The sequence below is a fragment of the Triplophysa rosa genome, linkage group LG1 (assembly GCF_024868665.1).
Source record: "Triplophysa rosa linkage group LG1, Trosa_1v2, whole genome shotgun sequence".
Taxonomy (NCBI): domain Eukaryota; kingdom Metazoa; phylum Chordata; class Actinopteri; order Cypriniformes; family Nemacheilidae; genus Triplophysa; species Triplophysa rosa.
In genome coordinates, this window is record NC_079890.1 from 1368043 (window position 1) to 1381666 (window position 13624).

The following is a 13624-nucleotide window of genomic DNA, read 5'->3' on the forward strand; positions in this document are numbered from 1 at the left end:
TCATGTACCAGAAATGTTTTAATAATTGAAGTTAAGCCCATGCGTTTCACTCTGATATTCACACGGTAGATGTCAAAGTCTGTAAGAACCCGCGTTCTGTCGCCAGTTCGTGGGATGTGAAACCGGTTCAGATCCACCGCTATAAATAATCAAAGGTGTCTCCTAAATTCCAAAGAGGTGCGTGTAGCGTGGAATACGTGAAGCCCGCCACTCCCTGGACATTCAGCCATTGACTTCAGCACCCCCGCGTGCCTCTTTTCTCTTCACCTGTCTGTCTGCATCCACGGCTCTATTGTGTTCACAAGCTGTCTCCCAGCTCTGTCGCTGCAAGAATGCAAATGAGGTAAGTTGTTGTGTGCATGAACAGGCTTCCTCGGTGAAAGGTAAGGAGGGTTTGAAGGGAGGGGACAACCCGTCAATTTCTTCTGAGCTGGGTGTGACCAAAAACTATTTGAAACAAAGAGCATTCCTGTGTGCCCCGAGTCACGGCGCCGCTGTCATGTTGCGCACTTTTCCACTGCGGCCGACACAACGTGGAGTGATTCGCCTGAACCGCTCAGAGGTGAGGGACTTCTTTTGCTCTGTTTTAGTAACCTTAAACACATCAGCGCTTAGATCACCAGCTTAAAAAAAATCTTGAATGGAACCCATGGGAATGAGACTTGGAAAGCGTGTGAATTTAACACACGGCTTGTTCTAATGCTGGGTTCACACCAAACGCGAATTAAGCCGTTTGCGCGATTACATGACATACAAAGTCAACGCAAAGAAGCGCGTCAATCTCGTCTTCCGCAAAGGTTGAAAATGCAGTATTTGTCAGATCGCGTCACTCACGCGAAAACAACAAACTTTTCCCGCGAGTAATAAAGAGCGTGGGACGTGTTTGGTGTGAACCCAGCAGAATGTCAACTGATAATGGGTTGTAATGCACCTGGTCGAGTGTAGACGCGCTGTAAGACTTCGTTGTTATAGTACAGTATATTGAATTGAATTAGTTTGAGATTTTTTTCATTTCATGGTAGTCGAGGTCTCTTCTTTGCTGTGATCTGTTGGTGTTTTATCTATCTTTACTCTTACATGAAATGAACACATCGAAATGTAATCGCAAAATGCCACACCAGCTTTATTTAAGACGCTTTGGTGGCTAAAGTCCTCGTGAGGTGGTCTGTAAGTCAAATAGAGGATGTAAACCTTATGCTCTTGAACTTGACCTCTTTCAGAATGCCTCCATCTCTTTACGCACGTCAAAATCCTTTGGCATTTCAACTCATTTTGGGTGCTTAAAGTTCATCAGTTCTTGTGCTGTTGTTATCAGAAATGCGTGAGATTGTGATGGCTGAGAGAGTCTGTGGGTTGACCTGTACACGTGGAGCGTGCCGTGTCTTGTTTAAACAGACTCTTTGTTGAACTCGCTCGACCGTGTGCTGCTCATTCTCTTTGATCGCATTACAGACATCGAGAAAGATTGTCATCAGTACAAATAGTTCTGCAAATGTATGATGGGTCAGATTATGTTACAATCAAAAATCAAAGTGGACAAATTGTATATACCGTAGTCTAAAACGGAAGAAATAAAAGTTCACCTTTTTGTATCATTTAGTTTCCAAACGAAGCGTACAGTCAACCGTTTCTTTCTAACATGTGTCACGTATATTGACATTTCTTTCATTACTTCTTCACCCTCATTTGACTTTCTTTCTTCTTCAGAACACGTAAGAAGATTTTGAACAATGTTGATAATCTTAAACAACATTGACTTCCATTCCACAAAACCACTGAGACATGGATCAAAATATCTTTTTATGTGTGTGTTCCAGTTAAGAAAGAGTCACGTGCAAGTTTTTAAGGGTAAATGACAGATTTTTCATCTCTAGGGGAACTATCCCATAATGGAACCAATTAGGGCTGTCAAACAATTCGTTGCGATTCTTCGCAGATTGTATTCATAGATACAGCGCTAAAGTGCCTGAGTGAAGGAATCTGAAGTCTTTTATTCGCTGATGACATGTACCTGTTGGACTTGTATTGCCCAGCTGACGGGCGTACCGACACACAGGCTTGTGGTTTTGCCTCGGGTCAGCATCGCCCCAATTCACATTGTTTTAGTTAGCAGCAAAGCTGTTTTTCCAGCAACAAGTTTGAAGAACAGTCATAAATACAACACAGCCTACAGTCACTTTTATTCATCAACCTTCTCTGTTGTGTTTGGTGTTTCTTTCGATCCATTGTTGGCACGTTTGTCAGGTGTAAATGCATACAACAGAGCTGTCAAATATTAAGCGTGAACACAATCTGTTTGATTTCATGTCAGAACCCCACAGCCTGATTTCATTGGGACTGATTTCCATTTCTCGGTCACTTTCTTTCACGTACTGCGTTTTAAATCAGCTTCGCTTTGAAAATAAAGCCAAAAGAATTGAAACGTCAAATAAGACGTAACAAACATACGTCACACCAGTCATACTTGCATTCGCAGATTAGGAGTCGCTTACGTCAACACTTTGCTTTGCTAAATAAGATGACGAAATATTCATAGACGTTATTTCATAAAAACGCTACGAACGATGATTGGTATTATAATTATATCCTGAATTTGATGAGTTTCCCATAAAGGTTGAAAATAAATCTCTTTTGAGACAATACAAAAACATTGACTTTTTTGTGTAGATGTGTGCTAAAACTGATCTTCATTATAATCAGTGATTTAAGACATTTATTGTGCACCAGTAAACAAGTAAATAAAAATTTGATGCATTACAAGGAATTTGTAACTATTTGAAGAGTTTGCCAATTTGTATACAATCATACAATCTCATTCGAGCACTTTAGGGCGATCTGCTTTGGGTGACGGTAGGAATGTTGATTATTGCTTTATTTCTCAGTATTACTTTTGTACGATTCACACACTCTACGGATTTAGACGAATTAGCCTTTCAAATAGTTTTAAATTGCCGGAGACCTGTGTTGCATAATAGTGTCTCGCACACTTTCTCTCTCACTTTCTTTCATCAGGTTCTGCTGCTTCAGTGAACAGAATCAGGAATGCTTATGTCTGTTCTAGAGTCTGCTTGAGTAGAGTTTGATGCTTATCTCAGCAATGAGTGACATCTTGTCTTCACTCCACAGAGATCGGCGGGATGAGTGGGACGTTTAGCGAGTGGTTTTGGTGGGACCGCCTCTGGCTGCCGGGCAACCTGACATGGGCGGATCTTGAGGACAATGATGAGTTCATCTACGCTAAACCATCCCACCTCTACGTCACCGTACCTTTATCTTTAATCTTCCTCGTAGTCAGATACCTCTTTGAACGGTGAGCCATTTTATCGCAGGAAGTAAACATTTCAAAGCCCAGAAAATCTAGTTTATAATGGCTGATTTGTGGGGTATTGATTGGTGTGTGGTTTCTGCAGGTTAATAGCGACACCGGTCGCAGCCTATCTTGGGGTGACGGAGAAGACCAGGCGTAAACTGGAGCACAATGCTATTCTAGAGCACTCCTTTACCACAAAGACAAAAAACCCAGAACAGGTAATGCGTTACATTCTCAGACTCATCACATATACTGTAGCATATGTCACGCGAGTGTCAACGCTTAACAGATCAGACGTTCAAGAATCATCAGATAGTGATAATACGCTTTAATGTGATAGTCTGTCGTGTGTGCTGCGTTTGCCATTTTCATAAGATTTTTATTTTATATTTGCTTTTTTATTAAACACGAGTAGTAACAGTAATATTACTGCAAGTAGTAATAATAGTAGCTGTAGTCAGATAAACATGAATGAAAGCCTTAAAGACACAATATGTAAGATTTTTCTTTTAAAATGTCAACAACAAAAAAACACAAGTACAGTCTTTTACACTTTGTTCATTTGTGTTTGGATGTTTTCAACCATGTTTAATTCCAGAGAGTTTAGTCATTTTATCCAGTGTCACGTCCCTTTTCACTAGGGATGCACCGAAATGAAAATTCTTGGCCGAAGCCGAATAAAAATGAAGCACTTGGCCGAATACCGAACATGGCTTTTCGTATTTCTTCGATTTATTTAGCCAATTTTTTCACTATTGCATAAACCGAATGGTCAAAATGTAGGACGGGCTTGAAACTGCACCGTTTTATTCAACTACTTGTTTAGGTAAATGAGTAAAATTGTGTAGTTTTTGTAACATTCATTGAACATACCATACCGAGGATGTTACTGTTACTTCTACGGTTTCAATTTCCCATAATTCTGAAGCATTCATCAGAAAAAACGGTACTTTGACGATATGAGATGATTGATGGTTGTGATATTTTAGGACTTACAGCATGTGTGCATTAGATACTGAACGTGGCTCTCTCACCCCTCTGTTCCTATAGGCGGACATAGACGGACTGTCTAAAAAATGCAGCTGGTCAAGCATGCAAGTGGAGCGCTGGTTCAGGAAGAGGCGGAACCAGGACCGGCCTGGAGTGCTGAAAAAATTCAGAGAGGCCAGGTACAACCACACACCACTCACAAATCCTTCTCATTCTGATTGCTCAAGAACTACATTGTTCAGCAGTTGCTGAACGTTTGTTGGTCATTAAATGCTTGACTTTGATTGGTTGACGTCTTTTCGCTAACAACATGAAAGTCATGGGTTTGCTCCCAAGAACATAGAAACTCAACACTGAATGCGTCATAGGTTGTAATGTAAGCGTGCTATAAACAAAATGATCAATGAATTCATATATTAATTTTCAATAATTTACTAGTCTGTTTTTTTCTGTAATGTTCACTCAACAGTATAATTGACCATTATTGTCCCATACAATTAATTTCCTACATAACTGTGCTCATGTCTGTCATGTCACCTTTTTTCTTTCCACATATACAAGAACAATTCCATTACATTTGACATGATTTGCTGTCGCTGTTATATAAAACGACTTCTAGTGCATTTAATGTTTTTCTCAGTGCTCCACCCAATGAGCTACAGGAAACGAAATCAAATAAAATCAATATTTAACATTCATTTACTGTATATATTTATTTGGCATAATGGGCCGTCAGACGATGGCGATGAAGTGAACCTCTTCAGGGTGATTTAAGACCATCCTGATAACCGCTTTGGGATTTTATGCGACTGCAAGGTTATGTATGTGTACGTTTGAGGCACAGAGAGAATATGGCAGAAAATGTGAACACGGTTCTGCTTCAGTGAAGCTCACCAGAGCGCAACGGTGACCAGTCCATTTTTCAGCTGCCTTGGTTCATGAAGTAATTTATCCACTTTCTCAGTTGGGATTTAAAATCATTTTCAATGAAGAGTTATAAGCTGTGAATTAAACCAGCCACCGTAGAGATGAACCACAGCATCGCAAACTTAAATACTTTAGACGACGTCTTGTATGTCTTTTAAGTATTACATTTTCAGAGCTGAAAATCGGTTTCTGTGGAATAAATCAACTTGTTTTTTACATCAGGGGCCAGTTGCATAAACATAGCCGCTAAATTAAGACTGTGTCTTAACAACTAGTCTTACTTTTTAGATTTGAACTAGACCAATCTGTCTTTTTATGTGACTGACTTAAAGAAGCTAAGACCAGTTTTGAAGAAAAAAAAGGATGACTAACTTGTAAGACTAGTCTATGCAGTTTATGCAACCGGCCCCAGGAATCTGTTCCCGCTTTATACAAAAGATCGAGGGAATCGTGCCAAAGATCATGTCACAATAGATTCAAAAGGAAGTAGTGCTATAGCAAGTCATGGTTCAGTCCTTAACTTCAGAAATGGTCACTTGGACACCTGATACTGTCGCTTTGATCTCTGCATTTTATCACTGATCACATGACCTTTGCTCTTGGTTCACTGTCTTTAGTTGGCGATTGGTCTTCTACCTGGCGTCATTTATCAGTGGGATTATAGCGCTTTATGATGTGAGTATATTCTCTTTTCCTCAACGGTGGTCATTGAAACGGAGCTGTGATAAACTCTCTGGGATTGTGTTTGTAGTCTCGGTTAGTTGAGCACTGTGAGAAATACGTATGCTGCGTATGGCCTATAAAGGAATGAAAGACATGAAAGACTTTACTTACAAGTGATGTCAACAGAGTTGTTAGCATGTTGCTAAGCTAACAATGTAATACTCTAATAAACATAACATATAGCACACGCATAATCCCAGATAGCACAGGTACATCTGTAATACGTCTGCTGGAGGTCTGGAAAACATCTGCTGTGTAAAACCGTATGATAAACGTCTTAGAAAAAGCAGTTTTACACACATTCTAAATCATAAACATCTTACAGACATCTATATAACGTCTGACAGAAAACGTCTCAGAGACGTATTGCAGATGAGCAATCAATCAAAATACGTCTTGCCGATGTAAATGCAGACTTTAAAAAGACGTCTCTGAGATGTATGTGTGCTATTGGAGTTGCGCATAATCTATTGTATTGTATTAAATTACAAACTCAATCACTTGTTGGGATTGCATAAAATGCGTCAGTCGGGTTTGGAGTACAGCTAACTTGTTTTTCTAACATTAGAACGGTCTGAAATGTCATTCGCCAGACAAAGTCAGACAATGAAGTGGAATGTTGATACCGAGACACTGTTACAGATCATTTGTCTGTATGTAATGACTGAAATGAAGTTGACATGCATTCTTAAATCTTTTACAGAAACCCTGGTTTTATGATTTGCGAAAAATATGGATGTCCTATCCCAAACAGGTGTGTTCTCAGAACTTTGTATTCGTCCCACAGAATATGCATTATTACAGCACTACTTAGAGGCCTGCGAGGTTTTATGAACTTTGCCCCGACCCTGGTAAAAGTTTGACGTAATGTTCAAATTTACAGCACGTCTAAGAAATAATTCTGGTAAGGCTCACGCTAGTTCCAATTCAAACATCGCCATATTTAGACGAACAACCACTTTTTCTGCTGGATCACTTCACGCTTGTTATCCGAGTTCCAGGTTGTAATTCGCAGAACAATGATGTCATGTAGATTGGCACCCAAAAGGTTGAATTTCCAAGAAGAGCTTAACAAAGTACACGCTCCCAAACTCCCGCTGCGTCCAAACGCAGTAAATGTAATCAAATTCACATTGAGCTTTAGATCAATCAAAGAGTTTTCCCATCGTAAAGTTTTAATGGCGGTAATCCCTTGTTTTTGTTTCTACAGTCTTTGTTGGAGTCTCAGTACTGGTATTATGTTTTGGTGATTAGCTTCTATTTGTCGCTAGTGCTCAGCATCACCTTTGATGTCAAGCGAAAGGTGAGCGTCCTACGATCACGCTCAATTTGCATTATTACGTCATGCCATCACATTAGTAATATCAGTAAATAAAGTGACGGCACACATCTACATCTATGTGATCTGAAAAGTATCAGTAGGAAATTATTACGGAAATGTATTTGCTTTGTTTGTATATCAGGACTTCAGAGAGCAGATCATCCACCACTGGGCCACGTTGACACTCCTAGCTTTCTCCTGGTGTGGGAATTACATCCGAATCGGGACAATCGTTTTGCTTATTCATGATGCCTCTGACATCCTTTTGGAGGTAAATTGTTTTTGGGGTTCCTTGTTTTTGAGTGACAGGAAATTTAGAGGGGGAATGGGATTGATCCTATACCAACCATGTAAGCACAATGCTCCAAAGAGTTTCGTTAGTTTTGACAGGTATGCTAGCGTATGCAGAACCTTTTAAACCTGTCCATGAGCGTCACAGTTGTTTAGATCAAGTCACTTTAAAACAGTGTAAATCGATCAACTGATTGATCTTCTCATTGATTGTTGTATTGTGGAGGTGCATCGTAACTTTTTTTACTTTCCACAGGCAGCCAAGATCTTCAACTACGCCAAGTGGGAAAGATTCTGCAATGGCATCTTTGTCGTATTTGCTTTCATTTTCATGGTGACACGAATCATAATCTTTCCATTTTGGTGAGAGTCATGTTTGAACATGTTTCTGCGACTACGGGCTGTCGCAATATACCGGAATTGACACGAACAGCGATATTACTAACCGTGATTATTGATATTGTGTTAACATACGATAATATCGTAAATAATTCTGCACCAGTATCTGGTTGACACTCAATGTACTGTGTGTTTAACACAACGTTTTTACAACAACCCCGTATTTGGCGGAGAATCATTGGCCAGAAAAAGATTATGAATTTGTCTAAAAGCACTACTATTCTTTTCCAAACAGATATCGCGATAATATTGTTAGCGCGATTCTTTTTGACCACGAAAAACGAAAATCTGATATTGTGACAGTCCTACTTCAAAATCATGACAAACCATCATAGATGTAGTTTACAGTTTGTACAGTAACAGTTTGTGTGTGTATTGCAGGATCATTCACTGCACGTGGGTCTATCCACACGACCATTACGCTCCATTTTTTGGGTATTACTTTTTTAACGTCGTGCTCGTCATTCTTCTGCTGCTGCACATATTCTGGTGGTGTCTGATCCTGCGCATGGTGAAGAAGTTCCTCTTCGGAAGTGTAAGTCCCTCCGTACTAACGTTTCTTGAATATTTGCTTTGTGTATTTTGTATAATGTATGTCTTGTGTACATGTGGTTGTCTGTGGTCTTGGATGACCTTGCGATAGATTTATTCCCTTTTGGATCGTAGCCTATAACTCAACTCAATGCATAAAACGAATGGCGCATGGACATGAATAGTTTGACGTTAGCATGTTGCTAAGCTAACGGTGCGACGCTTTAAAAAAAAAGTGCAGTGCAAATAAAAACATGAAATACATAAATGACAGTAATGTAGGTTTGTGATTTGCGGTTCGTGTTGACATTTGTTAAACGTAGTGCAAAATACCATCAATATTTGCGATTCCGTGCAAATTCCAGGAACAGATGCTCTCAACCACGTCTCAAACCCTTAAAAATATGAGTGTGTGTAGCCTGTAGGCCACATCTAACAAATACCATTACCACAGATACCTCTCCGCCTTCGGCTTAACTGTCAATCACAACTCCGCTGACAGGCATGAGAAAGTCATTTCTTGAGAAATAAAACTCATTTCTAAAGGGGTATGTAAAGCAGTAGAACTGATATTTTGAAGTATTTTGTCACTCTCTCCACTATCCCGGATTGTCTTAGCAGGAAACTACGCTTTAACGTTGCAGCAATGTTGTTTTTGGCACACTGGGAGCTGGAGTTTCAGTTGACAAGGGCTTTTATGATTGTTATTGCATCATCTCCGGCTTTTCCGGTCTAGTTAATCATGTAATGCTGGTTATACCAGGATGGCTGCGATAATTCAGTAATTCATTATGCAAACCGGAATGACTGAAGGACCTGGTGACTGTATTATAAAAGGGCCTCTTTTCCATACCCGCAGATTCTTTCTAAACAGAATGACGGGCGAGGGTTGCCAGATTGAAAAGTCTTGATTTAGTGCACACCAGAGCGTTAAGAGTTTGTTTTGCTATAGATGATGGATTGTGTGCACCTGAGTTACTCTTTCAAGGAATCAATAATTTCCCAGTTCGGCCATGACAGGCAGCTTTTAATATCAGGTAGTTCAAACATGCTTGGACAAACAAGAATGTTGGTTATATTTTGAAAAGAAGCATGGCTACATCTATTCAAATTAGGGGCTCAAAGATCTTAAAAGATCCACTGAAGTGCCTTGAAATGAAACTTTGTTCAGTGCGTCGATGTACAGTAATTTACACTGACACTCACAGCCTACACTGTATCTTACCGGATTTTACTGTTTTACTTTACCGATTTTTCACGTAGTATTGTAATAAAATTACAGAAAAAACCCACATAAAAAACATAAGTGTTAACATAAATGTACATAAGTGTTACTGGTTCTTTTGGCAAAAATTACATGAAGCGTTTGGTTCCAAAATGAGATATCTCCATTTTTTTATTGTGCATTCCAATTAATATCAATCAAGCTGCAGTTGGTTTGTTTTCATTTAAGCCATAAAAACAAAAAAAACCACAACTAACTTGCACAATAAAAACATGATAACATAATAAAAAACATGATTTTTGAATTTTTTTTAAAAAGGAGTTATCTAATTTTGGAACCAAACTCTTCATATACAGCCGAGGAAAGAATCAAGAGACCACTCCAAATTTGTATTATTTAAAATAATTTCTCGATGTATTGTGGTCATTCCAGTCCAGTGTCTGTTGAATTTCAACAAAATCAAACTTCTGGAGTGCATAAAGTCCTCCAACAGCAATGCGAAAGACTGACAGTATGACAAGACGCATGAGAACTGTGATATTTTTTGAACTTTTCCTAAATACATGTAGAAATATGACTGTCGTGTTGCTTAAAAGTGAATCTGAACTTGTTTTCTTTGCAGTATTTGACATCTAAAAAAACTCAAAGCATCTTTCATTTTCTGCAAATAAATGCAAATAGAAACGATATTTTTATTAGAAATTTGAGAGAAATATCGTTAGTAGTTTATTCGTACTACCCCCCCAAAAACTTGACTTTTGTTATTTTTATTATAAAACTTTATTTGCATCTACATAGTAAGATAAACACTTGATTAACGGCATAGCAACGCCCTGGCAATGAGCCACAACATGGAGCGGGTTATTTTTTTAGCTGTTATGCAAGATTTCCTTGTATTTTTATTTTAACTTCCCCTTCTCTGTTTCCCACAATGCACCTTCAGCTGTTAACCAACGACGAGAGAAGCGACAATGAAGAGGACGAGGGTGAAGATGAAGATGGAGAAACCATTTCGACAGAGGACAAAGACGGACACGTGAAAGTCACCAATGGCGGAGGAGGAGGCGTGGCTAAACGGCATTGACGCTTCTTGTCCTCGAGACTTCCTGAAGAAAACGTGGACGACTTTGAATTGCACTCAGGGATGCATGGAGCTTTGACTCCCACGCTGGGGTGTTAGACAAACAGACTCGCTGACAGTAAAACACGCTTTTAATTTATTGCCACGTCGAGAATATGCCAGAGACCTGTCAAAACGAATTGCATCCTTTCATAACTCAAAAAAAAAGAAGAAAGAAAACAGCTTTTCCATTTCGGTGGAGATGAGGCTTTGTGTGTCTTGGCCACTTTTCTGCAGCCAAACTTTTATAGGTAACTAATAACAGTGTTCGCTACGGCACGAGATTACACGGATAAGCGCAGTAAAAGCACCAACCGGAAAAGTTTAATAGATTCCTCCCTGTTAAAGCTCACGGTTCACAACACACCGACTACTATCGCCGTTCGGCATTTCTCATCAACGTCTCGTCTTTCACGGGCCGCTTGCCATAGTGCCGTGTGTTATATCAACCTCTGCTGTCTGTGAAGTACTAATGCGGTTCGTGATGTGATCTTTAACCTATACTGTCTTTCTTATACTGTCGTTCTGCGTCGCAGGTAGATTTTCATTCCACACTATTAAAGGGAGAGATTGCCCAAAAATGCGAATTTGTTCATCGTTTAGTCACCAAAAGTAGAAGAGGGCATCCGCTTACTTAAACAAGCTTTGCGATGGATGCTTCCAGTGTTGACGGCTTCGGGAACATTTAGGTTTGATGTGTCTGATACAAACAGGGTGTTATAGAATTTAGGCTATTGTGTGTGTGTGGATGTATAACAAAACTAACGTACATATGTGAAGAATATTGAATGTATATTGGGAAGGTTTTAATGACACTTTATGAACGTGAAATCGCTGGTTTAACATTGATATCTGTGTGACTGATTAATGTATGAGTGAATGAATTTGGTCAGAGAAAAACACTGAGCAGTGTATTTTAGAGAGACTCACAAATGAGCAAATTTGAGAATTGTAGTCCAAGAAATGATTTATGCACTGACTGTGTGAAGGATATATTTTATATTTTCAAATGTTTTGGATTTTGTTGTAATAAAAATTTGTGTCCAATATTTTGGATTCAGGCTGTTGGTTTTTCAATAGTTTTGAGTGTTTCAGTAAAATTTCACATTTTAAAGGTCCAGTGTATGAAATTTAGCGGCATCTAGTGGTGAGGTTGCGAACTGCAACCAACGGCTCACTCCACCCCTCCCTTTCGAAGCACTACGGTGGCTGATACAGGACAAAGATGTCGTCACGTTCTTTGCTGAAGGAACGTATTTACGAAACGCATTCTGTTTGTCAGTTTAGGGCTACTGTAGAAACAACATGGTGAATTACATGTGGGGACCCGCGGTGTATGTAGATAGAAATAGCTCATTCTAAGATAATTAAAACATAACGCTTCATTATGTAAGGCCTTTATACACCTCTGAAGACAGTTATGGATATTATATTGCATTTCTATCATCCAAAAAGCACCTTTAATTTTGATAAACTTTATTTCAATTTTGATATATATATATTCTTTATACAATCTCAAAAGGGACAACACGAGGTTGAATTAAAAGTAACACAAAATGTTGTTCACCTTAACTAGACACAGAGATGTGTTCAGTTAGTAATGTACAGTTTTTGTATCATCAGGAATATTCAAGCTATTCTTTTTCATACAACGGATGTAAATTGCTACTATTGTACAAAAAGGACCAAAAACGATCACTAAAACGGCATCAAAGCACTCCTTACATTTACATTTAAAATCTTCTAAAGCCAAGGTGGAATGTCACTCCCTTGCCTGGAGGATTATTATAAAGCAGCACAGCTGAGACATTTAGTCTGCAGCTGCATCAATGAATATGACGCAAAATGGAAAAAAATGGATTTTAGTCAACTGGACTTTCCCCTTCAACACATATTAGGAGACACTAACACTTAGATTAATTATTCTAATAAATTAAATCACTGGACACTGGTTCCTCTCAATATTTGGTTTAAAGAATGCAAAAATTTGAAGTTGGAAAGAAAAGCTGGGTTTTTAAGATGGTTGTCTTATGAAAGAGATTTTTCCCAACCCACTCAAATGTACTTCCATATTTAATTGGGGCAACACTCTTGTGTAATGGCAAAAGATAATTGTAAGGTCTATGTATTCCTACTTGAATACTCACTTGGTGCTTATTCCTTCTATCTGCCTCATATGATTAATATCTTGCTGCTCTTTCTTATTGACACTAATGAATTTAACCCTTATTGTGAACATAATTCCTATGGATTGAAACCATATAACTGTTACTCCTGATGACCTGTCAGTTTCAACTGTTTGTTTTTGTATTACTTAAAAAAAAACTTTTAAAGCCATGTGATGGCAATGAACAATGAATTGATGGCCTAATTTCCTAAAAGCCAATTACTTTATACATTCAACACATCAAGACCATGAGTAGGCGATGACGTCATTTCGTTTATGGGCGAACTTTCTAGAATTTTTTTGTCGATTACACTCATGCCTTGTGGCATAAAAAGAGTGAAAAAACAGCTTTCAAAACTTGCATGTGCTCGATCTATTGCACTGCCTCTGTTAACCGCTAGGGGGAGCAGTCGACCACACTGTTGACCCATACAGTAAGGTCTTTCTTCTTATGTAACACAAAATAATGTAATGGCTTCGATACTTTCATCAGTCTGTGTTTATATGTGATTGTGTTCATGACTCAGTGTTTTCTAGGGTTCATTCAAATGCTGATAAGGATGACTATGTGAATGTGGGCACCTGAGAGATGTGTTGGTGATGTCATACAGGATGCTAGG

General features: G+C 38.9%; 1 protein-coding gene across 1 annotated transcript; it reads left to right on the plus strand.

Moving 5' to 3' along the window:
• The first annotated feature begins 89 nt into the window (after positions 1–89).
• Positions 90–11886, plus strand: cers3a (ceramide synthase 3a). Its single transcript, XM_057331518.1, has 11 exons — positions 90–562; positions 3127–3310; positions 3411–3528; positions 4361–4479; positions 5845–5902; positions 6654–6704; positions 7161–7253; positions 7414–7542; positions 7819–7925; positions 8343–8496; positions 10661–11886. Exons 2-11 carry the CDS (start codon positions 3138–3140, stop codon positions 10799–10801), a joined length of 1143 nt encoding a protein of 380 aa, XP_057187501.1. The 5' UTR covers positions 90–562; positions 3127–3137; the 3' UTR covers positions 10802–11886.
• The last annotated feature ends 1738 nt before the right edge of the window (positions 11887–13624 follow it).

Excerpts from the sequence above, each read along its gene's own strand:
- cers3a (XM_057331518.1), top strand. The coding sequence starts at position 3,138 with ATGAGTGGGACGTTTAGCGAGTGGTTTTGGTGGGACCGCCTCTGGCTG. Across the intron at positions 3,311-3,410 it reads GTCAGATACCTCTTTGAACG|GTTAATAGCGACACCGGTCG; the intron begins GTGAGCCATTTT and ends TGGTTTCTGCAG. Across the intron at positions 7,543-7,818 it reads CCTCTGACATCCTTTTGGAG|GCAGCCAAGATCTTCAACTA; the intron begins GTAAATTGTTTT and ends TACTTTCCACAG.